The sequence below is a fragment of the Arachis duranensis genome, chromosome 2 (genome assembly GCF_000817695.3).
Source record: "Arachis duranensis cultivar V14167 chromosome 2, aradu.V14167.gnm2.J7QH, whole genome shotgun sequence".
NCBI classification, from domain to species: domain Eukaryota; kingdom Viridiplantae; phylum Streptophyta; class Magnoliopsida; order Fabales; family Fabaceae; genus Arachis; species Arachis duranensis.
Genome location: NC_029773.3, coordinates 590181 through 612877, shown reverse-complemented (window position 1 = coordinate 612877; position 22697 = coordinate 590181). Strand labels below are relative to the sequence as shown.

Below are 22697 nucleotides of genomic sequence, written 5' to 3'. Positions count from 1 at the left end.
GATATCATAAAAAACTATAACAAAAAACAGTTTATTTCTTTATTTAAAATTTAGGAGCATGATATAATAATTATATGATTATTGATTGTTAAATTATGTGTCAAACTTTTATGGTAAACAACTATGGGATTGTTCAATATTAAGACTTTTTTCTAATTTCTAATTAATGGGAAACAAAACAAAATCATGCAGAATAACCAAAGCAAAGGAAAATGATTGAGACTGGGAGATTCAGTTCACCTGGTGCATTTTGGAGGAAGTCTTTTGAATTATTATGCAATTTTTTTTTTTTAAACCAAAGGCACTTCTGAATGGTGTAAAATGGAAGATGATTAAAAAATAAAAATTAATTCCATCATGCTCTCATGTCATAAGCTTTCATAAAATATTAGGTGTAAATGTGATACCTATCTACTACAGATCTATGCAGTTGTTATATAAAATATATCTAATTCTCTTAAAGTTTAATAATACTTCATCCATAGTTTATTTATAATTTTAGGTCATTATTATTTTATAAGTATTGAAAATGGATTAATTTTCCTTCTCTTTAGTTTACTAAGACACAAAGAAGTCATAATTTCCAGAGCACTTTGTAGAGGGGAAATTTTGAGGGACTAACATGAACCAGAGAATTTACTATACAAGAGTTTCAACTATCTAAAAAGAAAAGCAATACCTGCAGGATGCAGATATCCAAAGAAAAATGGAAGAAACAAGTTACATTCAAGTACATTAAGGTGGCCATAAAATACAAACTCAAGGCCTAAATTCTATATTAACAGTATGAGGGGTAAACTCTATCAAGATTAAGGGCCACCAAAAACTTTCTGAAACTAGGAGCAATATGTTCATTATATACCATGACTTTGTGTTCTTTGAGAGAAAATCTACATATGGCTTGGTCTCCTCTTCCCAGAATCCGTCCGTAGCCGCTTTACGGGGTTTGCCCAACCAACCGAACCACCGGAGCCGTTTGGCTGCTGAAATGGCTGGCCAACCAACCCTTGTGCATGAGGAGACTGATGCGCTAGTCTAGCATCCCTAGGAGTTGAACCTGACCCCGGGCTTCGCATAGCCGGAACCATGCTAGTTGGCGACACGGGGCCGGTCCTCAGCTTCACCAATGATTTCTCCCCCCTATCGTTCCTTCTCTTCTTGCAAACCACAAGTTCACCTGGATGAGTCAGCACTGGATAATCATCCGGCTGAAGCTGTTCCCGGGTGCTGCCACTTCCGGCCCTTGATTCCTTTTGCAGGCCATGGCCTTTGACCCGACTGTTTTCACCACCAGAAGCGGAACCGCGTTGCAGTGGCTTCGGTGAAGGGTATTGATCGGCTTCCACCTCATTTATCAACCGGTGCCTCTTGCCTAGACCAACAGCTCCTTGCCTTGGGGATGTTACAGTACTGGCGGCGAAAGAAAGCGCACTTCTTGCATCTCGGAAGTCCGTATCAGGAAATGCGATTTTCAAGATATCGAAAAATAGATCATGAACCTTCCTCGCTTCAGTTCTTACCTGATAGTAAAATTTTGCAACAATATTTCAACAGATCAAAATTTTTCATGCAAGAGTTAACTAAGAACACATACACCAAAACCGTGCTACAGCTGCCACCAAAAGGCCAAAATACCACCAATTCATTGTGCAAAATGACAGAAATCTCACCTCATGCGAAAAGCCGTAAAATTGCATTGCGCTCTTTAGCATGAACTGCACATCAAATACAAGCTCTGTTGCTCCATTATACTCCAATCTATCAATCCGCTGGTCAATCTTTCTTAAATCCAACAGGCTGTTCCCGGATCCACTACTGTACCCAGAATTCTCAATTCTCTTCCACAAATCCGTTAACAAGGGCACAATTTGTTGACCTTCCTTGTCTATTCGCCTTTGTAGCTTGCTAATTACATTTTTGCACTGCAAATGTAGAAGTTGTAAGTGTTTAAATACTTAAAGACACTGACCAAGCAGACACTAATGTCTAAGATGATATTGATGGAGACCACTAACATGAAACGTCCTAGTGAGAAAGGAAACGAAAAAGTTAAATATTAACGGGATTGCAGCCGATAAAAAATATACCTCCAATCAGATACCTAAGGAACTTATACTCTTTTTCCTTCCCCCTACTTATATTTGGTACATGGAAGTATAGGGAGAGAGTTGGAGTAGCACCTATTGTGGAAAAGATGGTTGAATCGCGTCTCAGGTGGTTTGGACATGTGAGAAGAAGACCGATAGAACATCCAGTCAGGAGGGTGGATGAGATGGGAGATGGAAGATGGACAAAGGGCGAAAGGCAGAGGAAGACCTAAGAAGACCATCCATGAGGTGGTCAAACGAGATCTACATGTAAACGGTCTCTTTGTAGACATGATACATGACAGAGCACAATGGCGTCGTTTGATTCATGTAGCCGACCCCACTTAGTGGGACAAGGCTTTGTTGTTGTTGTTGTTTGTTGTTTGAAGTATAGGGGAGTTGCCCCATTAAAACAAAGGTTATGGCATGTTACTAGCCTAGGCAAGGGCTTACAATATATTTACACATGACCTACCATAAGGCAACAGGAATCAAATGCAAAGTCTTTTGTCAAGGTGAAGTATTACTTTGGCATCAAATTATTTAGTGGTTTATTGTCAATTAAGCTTAGAAAATTAGTAATTCCTGTTCTCACAACACACAAGATCCACTCTAACCACGCTAACAAAAAAGACTGTCATTGTAGAAAGAGACATCGAAAGAGTCGATTGATGACACATACCCTTACTAGACTTTGGTGAGCCATGTAATTTGGATGTATTGGCAACTCTCCTTTGAGGTAAACTTCGCTTATTTTTTAATGATGCATTTAAATCATGCCTGCCTGGTTTGGATTCAACCAATCGTTTTGATTCTATGTCGGCCATTGGCTGTGATTGATATTTATGTTCTGCTTGTATTGCTAAATGAGATGCCATTTCATTGACAGGCTTTTCTTCATGTTTATCAGCAACAAGACGGGGTCGAACGCGCATGCTACGTTTACGTTTAATCTTGGGTTGCTGCAAAACTTGTTCATCCTCACCTTCATCACGATCATGAATCCAACTGCCAGACTGTTGATGATCCATGTGAGAATCACCAGAAACAGCAATTTCCCCTTCTTCCAACTCATCTGTCTGGCAAAAACAATTACAAAACATTTAATCAGAATAAGATAGAGCAAGACAAACAATAAATGGAAAATTCAAGATGCAAATCAATGCACATACCATCTTTCTTGGTATGGAACTTGGCCTGGCATCTAGTGCAGAAAGTGAACCAAATTTCTGAGAGGAAACTGATGGAGATACCGTCTGGATCACTCTTTGACTGTCTGAGGATGATCCTGAGGAACCAGCCTCTTCAACCATCTGATTATTTCCAGCGCTTTCCAAAGATCTAGGAAATGTATAACCGGCAGCCTCGCAAAGTATACCATCTTCCAACTGATCTTTATCGATGGGTTGAGGTCCATCAGGACCACTATACCCATCGTCTTCAAATTCTCCTATTTCACCTTCTTCATGTGCATATCCATTTCTTTCATCAGAGCTTGCTTCGGAGTACTCTCCAGTCTCATCATCTACTTCTTTGTAACTTAGATGCTTTTTCCCCTTGGGCCGTCCTCTTTTCCTTTCTTCACCAGGTTCCACAGGTATTGTACCACCAGTTAAAATGTTCTTTGACGGTCTTTTTGACAGCGCAGCAACAGCAGCATTCACCTCCCTTGTGTTGGCTCGAAGCCACTTGGGTACTTGATCAAACCTTGTCATCTCCTCAATCCAATCCTCCTCTTCATCCATTTGATCAAACAGTTCCACTTCCTCTTCGCTCCTGGCAATCATTCGATTTACCTCCTGCAATGACGGAACGTCATGGACAGTTTCTTGATACCTCTCTTCATCATGCAATAATGTCTCAAGTGTCAAACGCCTCTCTTCATGTGTTGTTCTTTGATCAAAGCGTCCAGCATTAATAACCTCATCAGCCATATCTATCTTATATTGTTGAATATTGTTCCTTATGAGGCTCTCAATAGATCCTATGTAGCGATCCTTACCTGCAAGTTCATCCTCCATGTCAACAGTGCCTCCACTTCTCATTTCATCCTCCTTCTGATGGCTAGCGATCTTGTCAACAACGGCTTCCATATAGATAACTTTAACCTCTCTTTTCTGTCCAATCCGATGAGCTCTGGCAACAGCCTGCTCCTCATTTTTAGGGTTTGGATCAGGATCATATATAACAACTGTATCAGCAGACTGAAGGTTCAGACCTCGTCCAGCAGCTCGAATGCTAAGCAAGAAGATGAAGCAATCTGAATCAGGGCTATTGAAGTCAACTATAGCCGACTCACGATCTTCCAAACTGGTTGTACCATCAATTCTTCTGTACACAAGTCTTCGCCATTGCAGGTATTCTTCCAAGATGTCTAGGAGTTTTGTCATGGTACTAAACAGTAGAACTCGATGTCCTGTTCTTTGAAGTTTAATGAGAATTCTATCCAGGATCCACAATTTTCCACAAGATTTTACTAGGAAATCTTTAGATAAGTCATTGAAGAAGGGATAATTAAGCAACGGATGATTGCAAGTTTTGCGGAGCTCCATGCATCTGTTGTTTAAAGTTTTATATTGCTTCACCTGGTAGACCGGATTCTTTAGAACCCTACGCTTCTCATCCTCAGGATCAAGACGAAGGGTACCAGTTGATTTGACCCAATCATAAATTGCGCTTTGAACAGCGGACATTTTGCATTTTAGAACTATCGAGACCTGCAATGCAGAAAAAAGATTAGTCCAGTGCCACAGATACAGTGCAACTTGTCAAGAAGGCTATTTTAGTCGCACCTTAGGTGGAAGTGAGCCTTCAACATCTTCAACACGACGCCTGAGCATGAAAGGCTCAAGAATCTGATGAAGTCGGTGGATAATGATAACTTTCTTCTCAGTCTCAAGCCAATCATCCTCCCCATTTTGGGTTGGAGCAGGACCTTCCTTTTGAAATGGTTTAGAGAACCAATCATGGAAGGCTTTCCTATTGTCAAAAACCTCAGGAAGAAGTAAATTTAGAAGTGACCAGAGTTCCTTCAAATCGTTCTGCAGTGATATCAGAGCATAAATAGTTCCGTCAACAAAATGTACAGCATAAACATACTGTTTAAAGTTCTTTTTCTCTCTTATAGCATGTTGATTAATTCTTCTAGCGAATGGACAGGCACAACAAAAATAAATGAATGCATTCAACCTAGATACTAATATATACATAAAAGCAAAATGTATCAAATCATATCAGACCTGTAATGGTGTTCCTGTCAAAAGCAGGCGCCTTTGACAACGGTACCTATCAAGATCACGGGCCAGGACTGAATCCCTATCCTTCATTCTCTGTGCTTCATCAATTATGATATACTTCCAATCGACTTTTGAAAGCTTTGATCGATCATACATGATGAACTCATAAGTAGTCACAAGGACATTAAACTTCATAGCACAAACCTCCTGCAAAAAATGTAACAGAAAAGGAAATTGGCAGTGAAGATGAAGCACTCTCCCTACATGTATGAATAAGATAAGGCATGCTTACTTGTGAAAATAATTTTGACCGTTGATCCTTGCTTCCAACATAAAAAATGCACGACACAGATGGTAGCCAATTATAAAACTCGCTCTGCATAATGAACACAGTTTTTCATGTCAAAAAGCACGCATAACCACACAAATAAGGATATCCTTAAAGTGAAAAAGTTGAAAACTCACCTTCCAGTTAACTAAAACAGCATTCGGTACTATTATAAGATGCGGGCCATAGTTTCCTTTAAATTCCATCAAGTATGCAATCAATGCCATAACCTGTAAAGGAAATACTTTAACATTATATAAGGTACACACAAGAACTCATTAAATGATCATGCATTAGCATTAAACCTTACAAGGACAAACAATCATGTAGTGATCAACATAAAGAATTTATTATGAATTGTGAAGTCACTCAAAGAAGTACATAATAAACATTGTTTCCATCTTAAGGAATTACTAACCTGCACAGTTTTTCCAAGACCCATCTCATCCGCCAAAATTCCATTCAACTTGTTATTGTACAAAGAAAGCATCCATTGTAAACCAACCTTGAAAAAATAACATGTTAAATCCTGAAAGTTTGCTTGAGTGGGTAAAAAATAAAACAACCACTCAATGAGTATTTCATATGATTTAGCAACCTACAAGTTGATAGTCTCTCAATGTTCCAGCACGTAACATTGATGGTTGCCTAATCACAGTTTCACTCACAGCATGAGCAAGGTTGTAATACCTGAAGAGAAGCCAATAATGGTGACAATCAAGCACCCGGAGCATTGTTACACATAACAAGGCCAATTTAATAAAATTCTTAAAAAAAACATTATAAACAAGATCAGGGCACTTGAAAATTGAATAAAATAAGCAAAAATATCTTGAGCAACATTTGCTAAAGTTACAATCTCCCAAGCATTTTTGCGACAAAACAAATCATCATAAACATGCATATTAAATAGAGATTAACTAACACAAACTCACTTGTTGACAGATGAACTGTCCCTAGGAGCATTCATCTCCAGAAAACGATTTCTAATCATTACTTCCTCCCCTGCACAAGCTGCAGCAGCTCTTACTTCTTCCTCAGAAAGACCCTAGAGTTAAAAACACAAATAATGGATCACTGACATAGAAAAAATCTCACATAATAAGTTCAAATAGTGCATTAGAAGCCATCAAAAAACCAGAACCCTGACAACAACACACTCTACGGAAAGTTCTCAGAACATCATCGGAGGGGGAAAAGTTGATGAAGCATACCTGCAATCGTGCAGCAGCAGCAGCAGATTTTGCTGCCTCCTCCACTTCCTGTTGATTTTTGGCAGCAGTTATCTTACTTCCTAATTTATGCAGATACTCTTCTGTCTGAGTTAAGAAAGTTGAGAGAACAGCATATCTTTCTGCAGCATCGCCTGGCATGCTAGTCTGTTGCTCCAGTAACATCTCTCTATATCGGTCAACATCATTGTTCTTTAAGGCTTCCATCCTTTTGTTTCTGTCATCATCTTTACGTTTTGAAAATTCCCTCATCATCCTCTCGTGATATTTACCCACACCCCTGTTGCGGGCAGTACGGGCATCACGAATAGCCCAATGCGTCTCAAGAAGCTTCTTACGCCATTGAAATATAGATTTAAGCTGCTTCTCCCTCAAAGCTCTCTGAGATGCCTGCACTTGTCTAGCAAGTTCCATACGCTGACGCTCACACAGCCTTACGAACTTACGATATGGCCTATCCGGCATTGCCATTATCTCTTGTTGCTGTTGATCAATCTCGTCCCTTAAACGTGCCTGAAGGTCTACAAGGCGAAGCTTTTTTTCTTCAATCTGTAGCCTTAACACAAGATCTGGCCTAATCCTTTTCCTCTCTAAGTTCACTGCCAACAACCCTTCAATCTTCTTTAAATTTTCTGTACGTTTCTTGTTAAGTACTTCCATGCCTTCCTCTAAAAGAAGATCTTTGACATCATATGCCAGTGACAGATTATTATTATTGTTTACCATCATCGATGACCCAAAAGAGTCATGTTTCCTAGTGAATGAAGGAAAATCAAATAGGGGTCCGCAATATTTTCTAGTAGATGCCGCATCCTTTGGCTGGGAAACAGTGCTTGTTTGTGCCGATTTCTTAATTTGGGTTGAGTCGGATACAGAAGCCTGCGGTGCAACCGCCTTTCCCCTATCCAGCACTAAATCATTCCTAGGAGGAGTTCTGTTCTTTCCACGATCACTGTCCCTGTCCTGGTCTGACTTATCAGGGCATGCAACTGATTTCTGCTCTTCCTTTCCAGCAGATAATGTTGGAGCAGATTCCTTTGGTGCAGGTGGCATAACAGCTTGCACAGGAACCGGTGGTACAACGGATTTCTCTTCTCTGGGAAAGGGTTCCTGCTTTAAAGAACTCTGTCCATTAATAGCTGGGATAGATTGTGAATCCTTCGCATTGGGTTCAGTGTGCCTTGGTTGTTCTGCCGCGATACTGCCAGAAGGTTTGTCTTGATTTTGTCCTCCCGTGAGATGATTTGAATGTTGCACCTGCATCTCAAGAGGCGGCGGAGCAATAGCACGTAGAAGTTCTTGAGGCAGAGTACCTTCCCCTTTCTATCAACAAATAGAAAAGGCAAAATTAGACTATAGGCAGCATATTTTAATAGGAATATATAAATAGCTCATGCACAAATAATGCAAACACACTCAGACAGATAGAATGAAATGAAGCAGAGATCTAACCTTCAGCCGCCTAAATGCAAGTATTTGGGCTTTAAGAACATGAAGCTGCTGCTTGGTAAACGCGCTTCCTGTCCGATGCTGAGGCATCTGAGCTGGTGGTGCCGTTTGAGATTTAGCATGACTTCCCGAGCCACCTTCATTTGTTGGAACTCCAGCCTGAGATGAGGATTGGTTTACCTGCCTTAAGTTTTGCATTTGCGGGGGTTCTGAACCAGATGATGAAGTTTTTGCACCCATGGGATGTTCTGCACCTGAGTTCCTGTTGGCAGAAGACTGATGAGGATGCACAGAGGGCATTCCATTTCCCACTGAGACTGGTTGCCTCAAAGAGGCTGGAGACTCTCTTCCTTGAGGACCAAGTTGCTGCATCACCATGTCACTGGAGCCACTGCCTATGCCAGAATTTGTTGTGGGGCCAAAATGGCCGGGTGGAACTGACTGCCTGGCTTTTGAAGAACCTGACTGCCCAGATGCTTCACTTGACGAATTAGCATGTGCAGAACCCTCACTTCCAACAGCTGGAGAAGTGACCTGCTGCCTTGAAACAGGAACAGGTGTTGACTGAACACCAACGTTGCTCTCGTTGACCTTTTGTTGGGAGGCCATCCTTGCCTGCATCATTGGAATGAGCTGCGACATTATGTTAGCATTTGCAGGATGCGACAAATCTATGTTGCGTTCGCGTGCCCATGCCTGCATAGCCTGGTATTGCGCAGACATTGCCATAAAATTTTGAATTCCCTGCTGAGATTCTGGCACATGCATTGGTCTCACCACATTGCCAGGCATTACATGTCCAATAGCTGGTCCTTGGGATAAAGGCTTTCCTTCGGTCTTCTGATCAGGAGCTGTCTGCTGTCCTGGCTCGATCTGTTTTTCCCCACGTGACACATGTTCGGAAGAATTCCTAGATGATGATCCTTGAGCTTGATGCATAGCCTGCATAGCCATCATTTCCTGCATTTTCAGATTTGCCACGCGCATTTCCTGATCCTTCAGAGATGGGTTTAACATTCCCATTTTAGCTTGCTGCTGCGACTGAATTCCCATCGCAGATTTTTGTTGCGCAAGTGCATATTGAAGGCATGCTTGATGCATAGGATTCATCATTTGCTGCTCAACACCTTGAGCCCTGAACTGGCCATCTTGGCTGGCTCCATGTTGAGCTAATTCCATGAACTTTCGAGACTGCTGGGGCAATTGCATGGCACCAGGAGATGAGAAATTGTTATTCCCAAAGGCACCCTGGAGCCCAGCTTGATATGCTAAGAAAGCTTCATTCCCTTCAGGTTTTCTAAGTAACTGTTGTTGAAATGACTGCATATACAAAACCGGGAAAAAGGTCATGACCCCGAAACCATTAATCGTTTCTTTCTTAAGTTTGAAAGAACACAGATGTAAGGTGATAATGCAAATTTCATCAATATCAAGGTTGAAATAACCACCAAAAAAATATTAAGTATAACAAGTTCATTCAGTGGAAAGTTTTACACAATTGTACTGGTGATTTTTTATATTTTAAGGTTAAAGGTGTAAGAGAAAAAAAGCACAGTGCCCTCCACATAAGTGACAATATAAAACCAGAAACAATATAGCTGATTCCAAACCAAAAGCAAATGCACCAACATTTCAGAAAAGTAGTTTACACAAAAAAGGGTTAATGTTTTCTGTTGCCAATAATTTTAGATCCCATATGAACATAAAAATAAATGTAAGAAGACAAATTAGCTAAGAAATTCAAAAACCACAGCAAAGTTCATATTGTTTGTGTGATCAAATGGAAACTTCTGACTCAAAAGCTGACAACATTACCTAGCAGCACTCCACTGAACTGAAACATGCCTAGTTTGACTCGTAGTACACAAAAATTTAATTGGTCTTTAAAAGGAATGAAAGAGAGAAAGACCAAAACGAACCAAAACCGGACCAACAAAACAGGATAGGTACGAGGTTGTCATAAATTTAAATAAAATAAAATAAACAAATGCAAATTCCACTGCGTCCCAATTTCCAAAATCAACGGCACTCCCAATTCCCAAGTCCCCTCCCCAAACCAACTGTTACAAAATAATTAAGCTCCATAAATTCACTATCAGCAGTTGCATTCTCAAGTCAAATTAATTGCTGAAGCCCTATCCTATAAACCAAAGAAACAAAAAATCCAAAAGCAACTGCAAAATAAGCTGACTCAGAATCAAGTCAAATTAGTTGCTAATGATGATACTGGTCAAAAAAATAATAATAATAACACACACACACAAACCATAAAGGCATAAACCACACCCCTCACTCACACAGTCACACTACCGATAAACCATGTTATCCAAAACCATAACATTGTTCAAGAGCACATTTTTACGGGAAAAAAAAAATCAAAGAAATTCAGCTTCAAAACCCTCCATAAAAAATCCACACCTGTCTACTAGAACTTATCTGCTGCTGCTGTTGTTGTTGCTGCTGCTGCTGAAGATGATGCTGATCAAGCCCCAATTGGGATGCCGAAGACGAAGACGACGGCGACGCCGCAGCTGACGACGTCGCCGTGGAGCCCGTCCGGCCAACCCCAGGGTTCCGGCCACCGCCACCTGACTGCATGGAGCACAAATCCACCCACCAAATTCCCCAACCCCCAAATTCAGATCACTCACAGTACAAACACCCCATCATTCTAGACAACAGAAAAACTCAAAAATCATCAAAATTGGAGAGCCCACAGGGTTAAAAAAGCCTCAAATCAGTACAAAATTGAAGAAAGGCCCAATCTTTTCGTTGTTCTGGATTCAGGGTATAGAAGCATCTGCCATTTTTTCTCTCTCTAAAAAGCTCCGATTTTCTCTCTCCAAAAAAAGCCGCGAATTTCGGAAGAAGGAGAGGGGTAAGTGGGTGTGGATCTTTGGTGAGAGGGGGGCGAAGGTTCACTGAGAGGAACGAGGCTTGTCCGAATCGGTGAATTCCACTATGTGGGTCGCACGCGATTGTGTGCAATTTTTTTCTGGTCAAACCCTAACTTTCTTTTTAATTTTTTTAATAAAATTGATTTCTTTTTTTTTTTTAATTTTGGGTTGAGGTTGGTACTCGGTAGTGAGAGAAAGATTAAAATCTCTCTGTCTTAAAAAAATGACAATGATAGTTGGGTCGGGTTTGCTTTCGTTCCTTTTTAACGGAAGGTATCCATTGAGATTGCCTCTCCTTTTTCCCAAAATTACATCTTGTTTTCTAGTCCATACTCCATCATTTATGGTGAAAACTCTGGACTCGTGAAATTAATAATTGAGAATCGTTAGATAAAAATTTAGTTAAATTAATTAAATTATTTAATAATTTTTAATTATCAATTTTACGTAAAGTCGACTGCACCTTAAATTTTCATCTATATATGAGAGTAGAGTTACCCTTTATTTTACTTTTTTTTTCAATTTACTTTGAGGAGTAATATGCTTTAATGTCTAATTAAAAGTATGTATGTTAAATGTACCCTAAAAATATTTATTAGGTTAATTAAATGGTTAGAATAAATTTTTTAAAATAATTATTTGTTTATATTTCAAGTTTAAAATTTTTAATTTTATTGGTAATAAGGTGCTCTAATAATAATTATGAGTTTAGTAAAATTTATTGAAAAGATATATCTATTTTTAAAAGATAAAATATTATATATTTGAGAAATTAAATTAACGAGTTAAATATTAAAGTAGTTTTTGAGATTGGCTGTTTAGAGAAACAATTTTAATTTTCAATTGCATTATATAAAAGTTTCTTTTTTTTTTGGTGACATTATATAAACGTTTCTAAGATTGAAAAGATTGTATCATGTTAATTGTTTATTCTCTTTCTTAGATAAAACATTATTGTTGTAGTTGTAACGTTAAATTTTTTTATGAAATATTGTTTAATTTTAATGGTCATATATATTTTTTGGTAAAAAATAAGATATTTTATGATTCATTAAGAATAAACAACATCGTTTCATTAAACATTTAGTCCCATAATTAAAATCACATTATTTTCTCTAATTCAACATGAAAGGGTATGTGTGAGATCACTAATGAGGTGAAGAGTAACTTGACGTAAAGGGATGGGAGATTATCATGTTGTAATTTTTTCAGTCGCAATGATTTTTATAGTGTAATTAGAATTTTAATAATCTTTTAAATGGAAGCAGCAAATTTTAATAACCATTTTAAGGATTAACTCCAAAACTCATCAATTTAGGTTGGCTGAAATGGTAACTCACTTATTTTTTTAATTAAGTGTCAAAAATTTAAATTCTATTTATACATATAACAACACAATAATCAATACAAATTTTTAATAAAATTTAAATCTACGATGTATTAGTTTTTAACCGTTAATTTATGAAATACCATAAAAATTTTAAATCTATGTGATTATATATGTATGTTTGAACCCTTAATAAGTTTGTTAAGTATCGAATATGCCCTCAAAAAGCTAGCACTTAGTAGTTGATTCGAATGATAATGTTATTTTCCCTTTATGAATGTATAATAGTGATTTTGAATTCGAGTTCTAAGTATGAATAATTTTCAAGTTAGATTGAAGTATTGACCCAATTTGGCATATAGTCAATCATTTGAGAAAATCTGATTTTAAAATTATCCTATATGCTACTATTGAGGTCAATGTCATCCTCATCCATGAACTAACAAGCTTGCAAAATTTGAATTCATCTTCATTATTATTATTATTTTGATATTTTCACTTTTAGAAGCTCTGTAATTTGTACTATTGAATACCCTTTTTGAAAGGGACATTCATTCCTATATTTCAGCATTTTTTTTGTGCCTATTATGCTTGCTTCATTAACAATGCAAACCTTAATTAATAATAGAATTCGAGTAAAACAAAGTTAGCATTATTTGTTTAAAGAGATGTAGTAAAATTAGGGTCAAGAATGTCAAATCACAAACTTAAATATAACATACACACAAACTGTTATATATTAACTAGTGAACTCAACTAACTCAAACTAATAATACTATTGCCTTCAAAATTCAAAACAAGAGAAGATATAAGAAAAAAAATATATATCAAAACAAAGTTTGAAAAAAGGAAGTAAAAACTCGCATACAGTTGTCTTCACGTAAAATTGATAATAAAAAATTGTTAGATAACAATTTAGTAAAATCTATTAAATTATCTAACAGTTCTCAATTATTAACTTAATACGACAAAAACTACAAGCAAGACTTTGTCCAAAAATAAATGCAATAGTGAAGTGTGAACAACATACTTTTGTAGGGCATCAAAAGCTTCCAATTAAACATAGAGAAAATAAATAGTTGCATTAGCAAATTGGGACACACCACAAACAATGGGAAAATAATGCAGACATGTGAAACATTAGAGAATATGCATCTACCGTACCAACCAGAATTGGTATCTGCCATGGTATCTGGCATCTTCAATTAAGGAACAAATAATATTTGCACTGACTAGGGCATGTTTGGAATCATTGAAAAATGTTTTTTTTTTTTTTAATTTTCAAAAAAAAAAACATTATGTTTGGAATTTGGATAAAAAATTATAATTAAAGTTGACAAATTATAAATGAAAACAATATTTTTAAGCTTGTGATTATGAGAAGAAGCATTTTTCTATTTATACCACTAAAAATAATATTTTTGTCTTATATTTCAAATATAATAGATTAGCTTAAAACCAATCTAAATATTAATTAATTACAACGACTTATAACTCAAATAGTATAATCTCTCTATATTTACTTAAAAATTTTGAATTCAAACCTCATTCTTAATTTTAGAAAAAAAAAATAATACACCATACCCAGAAGCCTCTGAACTATTCATGGCCATGATACACAAGTCACAATCTTTGTTATTGACTTATTGTAGAAAATTCAATAGCATATACCAGTCCACTCTACCAAGTAAAGAAGTGAGGAGTGAAATAAACTAATAAAGTGCATTCCAAGTTTCCAACTATATTAACAAGCTAACTCCAAGAAGTTGCTATTCTTTTGCTTTTTCTTTTCTTATATGCTTATAAAATTCCTATTCTATTTATTGATGGGTGGCAACACTACTCGAACCCGCGGGTATCCATCCCACCCCTACCCGTTCGGGGCGGGTAATTATCCGCACCCGCACTGGGGCGGGTTTTAACGGGACGGGTTCTTGGGCGGGGCGGGGCAGGGTCGGGTTTAGGTTGAACCCGTCCCTACCCGCCCCGGTATATATAATAGATATATAAATATATATTTTTAATATATAATATATGTAAGATATAGGTAGAGCAAAAACCCGCCCCTACCCGCCCCATTGTCACCCTAAGGGTGTGTTTGTTTGAGAGGAAAATGGGAGGAAGGAAATAGAAAGGAAAGAAATTGGAAGGAAAATAATTATTTTCCTTTGTTTGGTTGAATGGAAAACTCAAAAAGAAAAAATGAATAGTGTAAAAAAATGGGTGGGACCCATTAAAAATTTTTTCCCTCCAATAATGGATGGAAAATGGAAGGAAAATATATTTTCTATCAATATTCCAATATTACCCTTTAATTTTTAATATATTTTAAAATATCTAAGGATAAAATTGTCTTTTCATAACATTATATACTATTTCCTTCCTTCTCATTTTCCTTTCATCCAAACATATTCAAGGAAAATAAAATTCCATCCAATTTCTTTCCTTTCTCTTCTTTCCTTCCAACCAAACAAAGCCTAATTGATAGCATCTTAAAAATATTGAAAAAATAAAAGAAATCCGACCTGCCGGATTCGAACCAGCGACCTAAGGATATCTGAGAGTTATCAACCCACTACAGTCCTCCGCTCTACCAACTGAGCTAAGGTCGGTTTTGTGTTATGTCGTTCATATTAAAAGTATAATAAATTTCTAAAGTTCTCGTGTTTTTTATTTTGCTGCTCTTGAACAATTAACATAGCACTTTAACTCTGTTTTGTATTGAAAACGCACTTTACTAAATTTATAATTTTAAAAATAAAATTATAAAAATTAATCTCTTTAAAATAATAGAAAAACGGTTGATGCCTGTTGAGACGCTGATTTAAATAATTTAGACACAAAATTTATTGTCATCATAAAATTGTCTAATATTCTTAGATTTAAATTCAAATTTTTGGCATCTATTTAAAGTGAATTAACCAATAAATTAATTCAAATTGATTGACTTATTTAACTATTTCTATCTTTTTAGACTTGCCTTAAACTTTAAATAATTAGATATCAATTTACAGTTACGATATAATTGACCTAGATAATAACTCTGACAAAATTATGTTTGCAAAACATTATGCGCCAACTTAATTGCTATTTGCTAAAACATGATCTATAATTTATCTAATTAATGTATTATTTATTACTATATTGCCCCATTTGTATGAATAATAACACATACAACTAAAAATAAGTTATTATTCTATTTATTTTATCTTTTCAAATTAAAATTTAAAAAGTTGTTATAAATGAATTTAGAGTTTAAATTTTAAATCAGTTACTTTAAATTAGACACATTTATTTTCCAAAACTCAAAACCATAAAAAAAATTCATAGAAAACTCGCACTGCATCACACCCTATCTGTGACAAGTCGGATAGACAATCCTACTCAAACGAGTTGGTCCAAATTAAATATTTATGAATATGATATATATTGTCAATCCTAAATGCACGACAAAATATAAATTATTAATTATTAATTATTATTATTATTATTATTATTAATAAATGATAAAATAAACAAATTTTATTCTATTAATATTTATAATTTAAATGACTTTATTTGTAGATAAAAAAATGTAAACCATGCTTGACATTATAGCAATGCATAAAAAATAGTATATATGCACCAAATATGCATGGAGTTGTTATATTGAGTAATTATTCCACGATATCCTAATTTCTGTCTTTATTATTCTTCGATAAAGCCCAAACTCAATTGACATAATGTTATGATATGTTTTATGATATCTGTAAAATACACGTTTTAATTTTTATAAAAAGGTAAATCTTATCTCTTAATATTTATATTTAAATAATTAGACAAAAAATTTATTGTTATTATAAAATTGTCTAATATCATTAAATTTTTATATCTATTTAAAGTAAATTAACCAATAAATCAATTCAAATCAATCAATTTATTTGACTATTTTTATCTTTTTAAATTTGACTTAAATTTTAAATAATTAGATACTAATTTACAGTTACGATCATAGTTGGTCTAGATAATAATTCTAGCAAAGTTATGTTTGCAAAAAAAAAGTATAGATAGATAATAAAAATATTAAACAAGTCGAATATTAATTTCACTAGATGTATAATTATTTTAATATTAAAATTTAAATAAATAATTTAAAAATGTAATATATTTTTATTTAATTAATAATTATTTATATTATTCAAAAATATTATTATTTACCTAGCACTCCGCTAACAAAAATTATGTCAGCTTAATTGCTAAGGCATTACTNTATAATTAAAAATAAGTAATCTTATTTTAGTTTTATTCATTTTATCATTTCAAATTGAGATTCAAAAAGTTATTAGAAACGGATTTAGACACATTCATTCTCCAAAAACTCAAAACCATCGAAGAAAGATCATAGAAAACTCAAGAACAATCAAAGAACTCCAAAACAATGGAGAACAAGGATAACAAGAGAAAAGAGCAACCTTCATCAGCCACCACCAACCACCACCGCCGCCACCGCAACGTGAAACCAAAGCTTGCGGCGGTTACTCCTCCCAATCCAGAGCCTCAAGATCAAGAAATCAGAGAATTGCAGACACTCTCTCTCTTCCCTACCGAACCTTCACCTTCTTCCAATCATTCACAAGATCCAGAGTTTTCATCGCCACCACAGCCACCACCGGCACGGGCCGTCACCGACGACCTCAACATAGTCATCACTCCTCCCTTTCCATGGGCCACTGATCGTCCAGCGAAAATCCACACACTCCAATATCTCAACCAAAACAAGATCTTAACAATCAACGGAGACGTTCAATGCGGAAGCTGTGGCAAAAGATTCGAAATGGAGTTTGATTTAAATAAAAAGGTTGCAGAGAATGGCAAGTTCTTGAAGGATCATGGAGCTTCCTTGCATAGTAGATGTCCAAAAGAGTGGAGGAACCCTAATCCGATTGCATGCAAATTCTGCGGCGAAGAAAAAAGCGTGAAGCCTGTTATTGGAAACCGGAAGGAACACTCCATTAATTGGTTGTTTCTTTGGTTGGGTCAGTTCATAGGGTTCTGCAATTTAGAAGATTTGAGGTATTTTTGCAAGTACAATAAATTGCATAGAACTGCAGCCAAAGATCGCTTTGTTTTAAAGGTTTACACTGAAATCTTCAAACAACTCATTCAAGCCAATTAGAAATCATTGTACCACGATATGTCAAAATCGATGCTTAGTTAGGGTGTAACCAGATTTTGTTACCTATTGAAAGAATAGAAAATCATTAGTCCAAACCCTAAATTGCTGAATTTGTCATGTGTTTTTTCATTTTGTACCAATCACAATACTGCTCTTGAACTATTAACATAGCACTTTAACTCTGTTTTGTATTGAATATGCTCTTCTTTATTGAAAAAATCTAATAAAAATTCTTATTCATTTCTTTATTGAGTGTTGTTTTGAAATTTATCCTTTTTTTATTTATTTATTTTGCTTACTTTTTTTTTTCTACCAAAATCTTCTCTATTGGCTATTTTTCAATCTCAAAATACCATTTATAGAGTGTCTTTTACATTATGAGATTTCAACATAAGATAGACTTTGATTGAAGTTAAAGGATATGTTCTCCTTAGAGGACTTTAGAAAGAATAAACTTCACGCTTTTGTTTCAGAACAGTAACAGTTGTTATCACTATCACCAATTCTTTATGTAAAACTTTGTTGTTTGTCAAAATTTTTAAGTTCAATTAGTAGACTCAGTTATTGATATCTTTAAAATAAATGGTGTGTTATGCTCTCAAAAACAGAGGTGGCAAAAAGGCAATTTAATTTAATTAATCAACAGATACTGGCTGCATGTTTTCAGCTTCTCTCCTAAGCTCTTGGAACAGAATAGAAGACAAGTATCTCTCTCCAAAGCTTGGATGAACAGTCTGAGATAACATAACAATCAACATCAACATCATTTTAATAATAAGTGTTACTTAGCAACTAAGTAACAGTAAGAAACTTGTTCCCTTAAATATATATTGGGGTACTTTTCTCATTTTTTTAATAAAATAAGAGCATCTTTTGGGTAAAATGACACATTTAAACAGGTCAAAATAATAACAAATAAACTTTTTAGTCAACAGAAGAATTTTTATATATTTTGTATTTTCAATGATTGTTAGTGACCTAAAGAGACTTATATTTTTTTTACTTAAAAAGCTAATATATTTTAGATACAAATTGTGTTTAAATATATATTAACTTTTGAATGTATTAAACTACTTTGTTGAAAAGAATAAGTATTTTGAAACCAAGTGAGAGTAGAGTAAATAATTTATTAGATATATAAATGGTTCCATTACTATTCTTACCACAATGAGTTTGCCTTTGTTCTCAGGCATGCTGGCTAGTTTGAGTGCTGCAACTGTGTTAGCTCCAGATGATATCCCTACCTGCAAACCAATTACGGAAAGAAGGAAAAAATAAAAATAAGTTATTGACTAATAGGTCTTTGACTTTTAACTGGAATAAAAATAAGTTATTGACTAATAGAAATACCAAAACGCCTTTTATATTTTAAAATGCGAGATATCTAAGTCTCTATGAAGGATCTATTTGTCTTTATATATTTTGGACGGACGAACTTAGATGTCTTGTAAAAGATGAGAGACATTTTTGAATTTTCAATTAGTTAAAGGCTTATTTGTCGTTTTTTCTAAAAAAAAAAATGGAAAACAGAGTCATTTGAATACTTACCATGAGTCCTTCCTTTAAGGCCAATTGCCTAGCCATGTTAATTGCATCTTCACTTCGGATCTAACATGCAAGTAATTGATAAGTGACCAATAATAATTATGGGTACAAAAATTAGAAAACTTCAACCTATATATATATATATACTTACTTCAATAACTTTGTCCATTATATCCATGTCCAGTATATCTGGTTTGAATCCAACTCCATTTCCAGTAATTTCATGAGGACCTATATCATATGAATAAATCATAAATAACTATGAAATTCCAAACTTTACACAAAAATAAATAAATAAATGAAAAGGGTAAGCATGATATTTACCAGGTTTACCACCATTTAGAACATTACTTTCAGCTGGCTCCACACCATAAATCTAATGACACAACAAAACAATAATTATTCAAGGAATTTAATTTGATGAGTGAAAATTGAATACTTCATTATAGGATGTTAAGAAAAGAAATAACTAAACTGACCTTAACATTAGGATTCTTGGATTTAAGGTATCTTCCTACACCAGTGACTGTGCCTCCACTGCCTATTCCCATGACAAATATGTCAACTTTTCCATTTGTTTCCTCCCATATCTCTGGACCTGTTGTCTCAAAGTGCACCTGATTCCCCAACCATTTTCTTTAACAATCAATTCTTTTTCCAATTTCAAAGCATTTCATGACATTACAATTTTGAATCATCTAAAAAAAAATCTTATTTTTCTAAACATATATCACTACAAGAAATCCACTAAAAACAATCAATTTAGTAACTAATTAATTAACATCTAGTTTGAACCGATAATTCAATTATAAATTAGTAACCTATTTAGCAACTAAAATAGCTTGTTACTAAATTGGTCGCTTATGCTTGTCTATCGATTGCTGCATCGGTTGCTGTTCAACAAATTTCTTATAGCGATAAATAGTTAAGGACAAATAACATAATTTTTTTCTAAAGTTAAGTAAGACTACGTTTGGAAAGGAGAGTGAAACTAAGAGAGTGTGACTGGGTGACAGAGACTAATTAAGTCTTTATATTGTGTTTGGTCTAAAATATATTGGACTGAGTTATGTCTTAATATTATATTTAATTTAAGATAAATAGGGAGATTGAAGAGTAGATTTTGAATGTTAAAAGTTAAATGGAGATATTTTTTAGAAGAAATATTATTAAAATTTCAGTATCTATGTTTCCACTTTCTAGAGGTACTGAAAATATTGAAATTTTGGTTTTAGTCTCTGGCCACCAAACACAATATTAAATCCCAGTCCCATAGTCTCAGTTTTAGTCTATGAAAACAAAAGCTACCTAATATATATAATATACAACGTTGGATTTTGATCCTCTAAATTTTGAATTTTACTTTAGAGGATAAAGTGTGATCTCTCACCTTTGAATAGTTTCTCTCTTATATTTTCTCTTGATCCCACTTATAAAATAAATAGTGAAAGATCACACTTTAACCTCTAAAATGAAATTTTAAAATTTAGAAGATCCAAATTCACCGACATTAACACCCTTTGATCTGGTATACATATCCTAAAAAATGTACATTATATACATATAACTTAAATCTTAGTGATGTGTGGTGTATAACATTGAAGTACTTACTTGACTATTGGCTGGGTTTGAAAATTGTTGTAGCATGTGAGCATTTGGTGTGGTTTCTAGAAGTTGATAAGCCTTCTTAACAGTTCCACCCATTCCCTTGGTTGGATCAGTGAGTACTAACTCAGCTCCAAAAGCTTTCATGGTAACTCTTCTCTCCAAACTTGTGTATGATGGCATGGTCAAAATAATCTTGTATCCTCTCAAAGCACCCATAAATGCCAAGCTTATTCCCATGTTTCCAGAAGTAGGCTCAATAAGAGTTGTCTACACACCATATTAAACAATAATACATAATTAATTAAATCAAATATGAGAATCTTCAATAATATGTTAATAGCTTAGTAAAGTAAAAAATTGATGTTGCCACAAAATAAACCAGTTTGGCCAACCTTTCCTGGTGATATCAAATTCTCTTTCTCTGCATCTGTGATCATAGCATATGCAGCTCTGTCCATTAAGAAAATTATTTATAATCGTAAAACTGATAGGCGAAGACGGATGAATATATACTGGTTTAATTATTCTGTTGGTCTCATAGTTTTACCAAATTTGCAATTAAGTCGTTATACTTTTTTTTTTCAATTGAGTCTTTATATTGCTTTTAATTTTGTAATTTGATCATTTTCATGTCAAAAACATTAAAATTAACGAAATATTTTTTTTCAAAAAATATGTAGTTAAAGATCTAATTAGGTTTTTAATTATGGATACTTCAATTTGTAGAGAAATATTCAGTTAAGATTTAATTATTGTATCGGTCCTTATAATTTCACCAAATTTTCAATTAGGTCCCTATATTTTTTTCTTTTTCAATTAGATTCCTATACTATACTAGATTTTGTAAGTAAGTCCCTACTGTGACAAAAATATTAAAATTAACGGATTATTCTGTTAAATTATACAGAATATTCAGTCAAGTGTTAGACATATTCGTTTTGTTTAACAGAATATTCTGTTAATTCCACCATTTTTGTCACGCTAGGAACTTAATTACAAAATCTAATATGGTATATTGACTCGATCAAAAAGAAAAAAGTATAAGAACCTAATTGAAAATTCAGAGGAATAATTAAACCTTCAATTAACTCTACTTTTTGATACTAGAAAATACCTAATTACAAAATTAAAAGCAGCGTAAAGACTCAATTCAACAAAAAAATAGAGATTAGAAACCTAGTTGCAAATTTGGTGAAACTACACAGACTAACAAAGTAACTAAAACTATATATTGGCATACTTAAAATAGAATTAAGACCTGTCTTTGACACTGGCAGTAGGTTGCATCATTTCTTGCTTGGCAGCAATAAAAGCTCCACAACCTTGAGTTACTTTGTTAAGATAAACAAGTGGAGTTCTCCCAATCAGCTGAAAAGAAAAGAAGAGTGATGAGTTGTTCTGTTATTGTATTTCATATTATTGATAAATATGAAATGAAACAAGCAAGGTTATTAATTACATGGGAGACATGATTCTTGATGTTGGTTTTGGGAAGATCATTTGCTAGATCTCTAATGGGTTCAGCTGATAAGGTAGTGTAGAAGAATCTACTCATCATAGCATCTGATGAAGAAACCCTTTTGTTGATTAAGCTCCTAATAGCAGCCATTGTTAGAATTGATTTGGAATGAGTATATAGAACCTGATACATGCATGAACTATACATATAAATAGAGTAGAGCTAGAAGAGTTCAACTTTGCTTTTATTAGAGGAGACAAGAAATGATGGCAACTGGCAAGGCAACTTGCAGAGGCTGCTATGTGTTCTTCTGTATAATATAGATATCACCTTTTATATAGGACCATTAATTTTGTTTATTTTATGAGATACAG

The 22697-nt window shown here is 34.6% G+C and overlaps 3 protein-coding genes and 1 non-coding gene across 4 annotated transcripts; 1 reads left to right on the top strand and 3 right to left on the bottom strand.

The window, feature by feature from the left end:
- Positions 1–580: 580 nt before the first annotated feature.
- On the bottom strand, positions 581–11404 carry LOC107472485 (ATP-dependent helicase BRM). Its single transcript, XM_016092012.3, has 14 exons — positions 10751–11404; positions 8336–9652; positions 6866–8206; positions 6587–6699; positions 6254–6341; positions 6070–6156; positions 5789–5881; positions 5616–5699; positions 5327–5530; positions 4880–5128; positions 3260–4804; positions 2705–3166; positions 1671–1922; positions 581–1520 (listed from the first exon to the last, which is right to left on the bottom strand). Exons 1-14 carry the CDS (start codon positions 10928–10930, stop codon positions 891–893), a joined length of 6645 nt encoding a protein of 2214 aa, XP_015947498.1. The 5' UTR covers positions 10931–11404; the 3' UTR covers positions 581–890.
- Positions 11405–15075: 3671 nt separating this feature from the next.
- Positions 15076–15168, bottom strand: TRNAY-GUA (transfer RNA tyrosine (anticodon GUA)). Its single transcript has 2 exons — positions 15132–15168; positions 15076–15111 (listed from the first exon to the last, which is right to left on the bottom strand). It is a non-coding gene; the product is annotated as a tRNA-Tyr (tRNA).
- A 1725-nt stretch (positions 15169–16893) lies between these two features.
- Positions 16894–17887, top strand: LOC107472871 (uncharacterized). The gene has a single exon (XM_016092399.3). The coding sequence runs from the start codon at positions 16974–16976 to the stop codon at positions 17709–17711; it is 738 nt and encodes a 245-aa protein (XP_015947885.1). The 5' UTR covers positions 16894–16973; the 3' UTR covers positions 17712–17887.
- A 440-nt stretch (positions 17888–18327) lies between these two features.
- On the bottom strand, positions 18328–22546 carry LOC107472470 (bifunctional L-3-cyanoalanine synthase/cysteine synthase 1, mitochondrial). The gene is made up of 10 exons (XM_016091995.3): positions 22324–22546; positions 22123–22232; positions 21257–21314; positions 20868–21131; positions 19736–19873; positions 19581–19632; positions 19408–19487; positions 19260–19319; positions 18875–18955; positions 18328–18445 (listed from the first exon to the last, which is right to left on the bottom strand). Exons 1-10 carry the CDS (start codon positions 22528–22530, stop codon positions 18347–18349), a joined length of 1149 nt encoding a protein of 382 aa, XP_015947481.1. The 5' UTR covers positions 22531–22546; the 3' UTR covers positions 18328–18346.
- Positions 22547–22697: the final 151 nt, after the last annotated feature.